The sequence below is a fragment of the Peromyscus californicus genome, unplaced genomic scaffold (genome assembly GCF_007827085.1).
Source record: "Peromyscus californicus insignis strain IS unplaced genomic scaffold, ASM782708v3 Scaffold_6__1_contigs__length_162567912, whole genome shotgun sequence".
NCBI lineage: Eukaryota > Metazoa > Chordata > Mammalia > Rodentia > Cricetidae > Peromyscus > Peromyscus californicus.
In genome coordinates, this window is record NW_026294584.1 from 93,596,475 (window position 1) to 93,599,932 (window position 3,458).

At 43.5% G+C, this 3,458-nt stretch overlaps 1 protein-coding gene across 1 annotated transcript; it reads left to right on the forward strand.

The window, feature by feature from the left end:
* The first annotated feature begins 298 nt into the window (after positions 1-298).
* On the forward strand, positions 299-2,988 carry LOC128099273 (regenerating islet-derived protein 3-alpha-like). The gene is made up of 5 exons (XM_052721083.1): positions 299-374; positions 1,125-1,243; positions 1,432-1,569; positions 2,549-2,675; positions 2,921-2,988. Exons 1-5 carry the CDS (start codon positions 299-301, stop codon positions 2,986-2,988), a joined length of 528 nt encoding a protein of 175 aa, XP_052577043.1.
* Positions 2,989-3,458: the final 470 nt, after the last annotated feature.

Below are 3,458 nucleotides of genomic sequence, written 5' to 3' on the forward strand. Positions count from 1 at the left end.
GCTGGAAGATGATGAGAGGTTTGCAGGGGTTCACCTCTCATACCACAGAAGATGTGGGAGAGTCCATGTCCTGACAGAGAATAGGGCTCTGAGAATCAGCAGTGGTTTCCTGGGGAGTTTTCAGGGAAAGGGGAAAATGTGGATTCTTCATTCATTCCAGACCTTAGAAAAACAGAGGTGGGGTTCAGTGTATCTCTGCAGATCAAAGCAAAGCTGGATGGGAGGGATAGCCCTCTTTCCATGTTTTCTCTGACCAAGTTCTCTCTCGAGCCCTGATTACTGCTTCCTCACAGACAAGATGCTGCATCAACCAGCCCTCAGCAGTGTGTCCTGGCTGCTGCTCTCCTGCCTGATGCTCCTATCTCAGGTGCAAGGTAAGGTTTCTTTGCCTCTAGAACTGAATTCCCTGTGAGTGTTCAGAGACAAGCAGCAAAGGAAGGTTCTGAAGAGTCTCCTGTGGGGATTTTGAGGAGTATCCATGCAGTAAAGTCGCCTGCAACTCATCCATCATCGTTTTCTTCTAGGTCACTGGTGGTGAGAAGTAGCACAGTTGTACAGTTGTTCATCTACAGGGGAATCAGAGGGTTTCCATTTTGCCAGGAGGCTCTAAATTATGTTAGTGTGTTGGAGAAGTGAAGTATGAGGGTCAGTAATGAATTTTACAAATAGACAGTGCAGAGAATTGGGTGTCACAGACTGTGTAATATGTAGAAAATGTCAAATGAAAGGAGAAGCTCTTCTGCATGAAAGGTGTTATAAAAACATGCCTTTCATGCCAGCATTCAGGAAGCAGAGGCAGGAGGATCTCTGTAAGTTCAAGACCAGCTGATATACATAGTGAGTTCCAAGACAGCTAGGGCTACAGAGTGACTTTGTCTCAAAAAAAAAAAAAAAAAAAAAAAAAAAAAAAAAAAAAAAAAAAAAAAAAAAAAAAAAAGATTAAAAGCAAAAACAAACGATAAACAAGACAGCAAGAAGAAAAGTTTATTGAGGCTATTGCTGTCATGATGGTAGCCACCACTCCAAAAAAACAGGATTCATACACCTTCCCTTAAGTTGAACTCCCCATCCAACTCCCACTCTCCATCTCATTCCATCTTCTCTTTATCTCTCTCCACTCCCAGGAGAAGACTCCCAGAAAAAAGTGCCCTCTCCACGTATCAGCTGCCCCACGGGCTCCAAGGTCTATAACTCCCACTGCTATGCCCTGTTTATGACGCCCAAATCCTGGTATCAAGCAGATGTGAGTGTTGAAGGGTGGGATTGAGGATAACAGCATAAAGTATGAGATGGTGCCAGTAGAAGCCTCAAGTTTCTATGATTCCATGGGAACCAGAATGACTGTTCTTTCTTTTATGTACTCTTTCTACTCACATACATCTACCTCACCAGTGAAATCTCAGTCTCTCTCTCATTCTCTCCCTCATATAGCTGGCCTGCCAGAAGAGACCTTCCGGACACCTTGTGTCTATTCATAGTGAGTCCGAGTCTTCCTTTGTGTCGGCCCTGGTGAATGGCAGAGTGAACAACTACCGAGACATCTGGATTGGGCTCCATGATCCCACAATGGTGAGATTCTCTCTTTTCCTCTGTTTCATCTCCAGAAGCTGATGTCTCCCAAGCACAATTCTTTGTCTCCAGTTCATGTACAACATGAGGAGGACCTAGCACTCAGATGTTGGGGGACATTAGAGTCCTCAATGCCAGAATGAAGGGTTGAACTCTACAGCAGTTCCTAGTCTTCAGCTTTATTTCTTTACCTTTCATCAGCTTTTGCATTTTTCTTTAAGAAACCCGACTGGGCCGGGCGGTGGTGGCGCACGCCTTTAATCCCAGCACTCGGGAGGCAGAGCCAGGCGGATCTCTGTGAGTTCGAGGCCAGCCTGGACTACCAAGTGAGTTCCAGGAAAGGCGCAAAACTACACAGAGAAACCCTGTCTCGAAAAACCAAAAAAAAAAAAAAAAAAAAAAAAAGAAAAGAAACCCGACTGGTGAGTTCTTTGGCCTTCAAGCAGTCTATATAAAGAGTTCTCAGAGCATTGTAAATTAAGACAAGATTTATATTTATTCTTCAAAAATTAGATTTATTTATTTTATTTGTATGTTTTCCTTGAATGTATGTGTGTGCACCATCTGTATGCCATGCCTAATGCTTGAGAAAGTCAGAAAATGGCTTCTGATCCCTTAGAACTGGCATTATAGATGGTTTTGAGCCACCATATGGTTGATGGAAGCCAATCTTGTGTCCTCTGCAGGAGCAGGCAGTGCTCTTGACTGCTGAGTCATCTCTCCACCTCCTACTTTTGTAATTTATAGAGAAGATACTGTGAGACTCAGAGTCTATGCTGAAATGTGTCATTCCTCATCGTGTAGCCAGTACCTTGTTACTGTAGTTTTGCAGTTCTTGTGATTATTGGCAAGGAGAAGCCTGCAGGGGATAGAAGTTAAATCCAAACTTCCAAGTACAAAGGCATCTTGACAGCATGGAGGAATGGGCCAAATTTCATGAAGCTCTAATGTACTTGCTCTTCACACATCTACTGTGCAGGGTCAAGAACCCAATGGAGGTGGATGGAAGTGGAGTAACTCTGATATAATGAATTACTTTAACTGGGATGGAAATCCTTCCTCTGTTGTAAACCGTGGTCACTGTGGGAGTCTGACAGCAAGCTCAGGTAAAAAAAGGAAGCAGCACCTTTGCCTAATGTTTTTCACACCTCTCCTCTACCACTGAGTCTGACCTTGTGGCTATCCTCCTAAACTAGGGAATTCAGCATGGATTTGTGTTCCTCTAACTTTCATGGCTCTTTCCACTGGGATGGGGAGTGGGTGAAGCTGAAATAAAGGCTTCTGAGACTAGTACTGGTTCTGAGGTGCCCCACCATGACATCACAAGATTCAATGTGTCTCCTCTCTCCAGGGTTTCTGAAATGGGGAGATCATCACTGTGATGGGGCATTACCTTTTGTCTGCAAGTTCAAGGAGTAAGAAGGCAGCAACCTGAGTTTATCATGAAGCTCAAAACAATGGATTGCATACAAAGATTCACCCAGCAAGGCTGTGCTCACTTCACAGTCCTGAATCAGAGTTATTAGTCTGTTTTGTTTTTTTGTTTTTTTTTAATCTTCTTCCATCCACCTCCTTAAGCTTATTTCAGGCTTTTCTGTATAGTTCGTGGTTTGAGATCTTGCAGGTAAATAATAATAATAACTAAGAAAAAAACCTTTGTTTGTACTTTCATGTTTTACTTTCTTGGTAAGACTGTGGGGGGTCAGAGTGTGGTCAGGGAAGGAAAGTTCATGTTCACTACAGTTCCGTGCATCCCACCTGGTGTGCTGTGATGAGTGTGGGTTCTACTTAGTGTTGTCTTATAGATAGATGAAGACACTTCCCTCTCACACATTCACTGCTGGACAGAAGGAGGGTAAAATTAACCTCCATATCTACCCAGGGCAGTA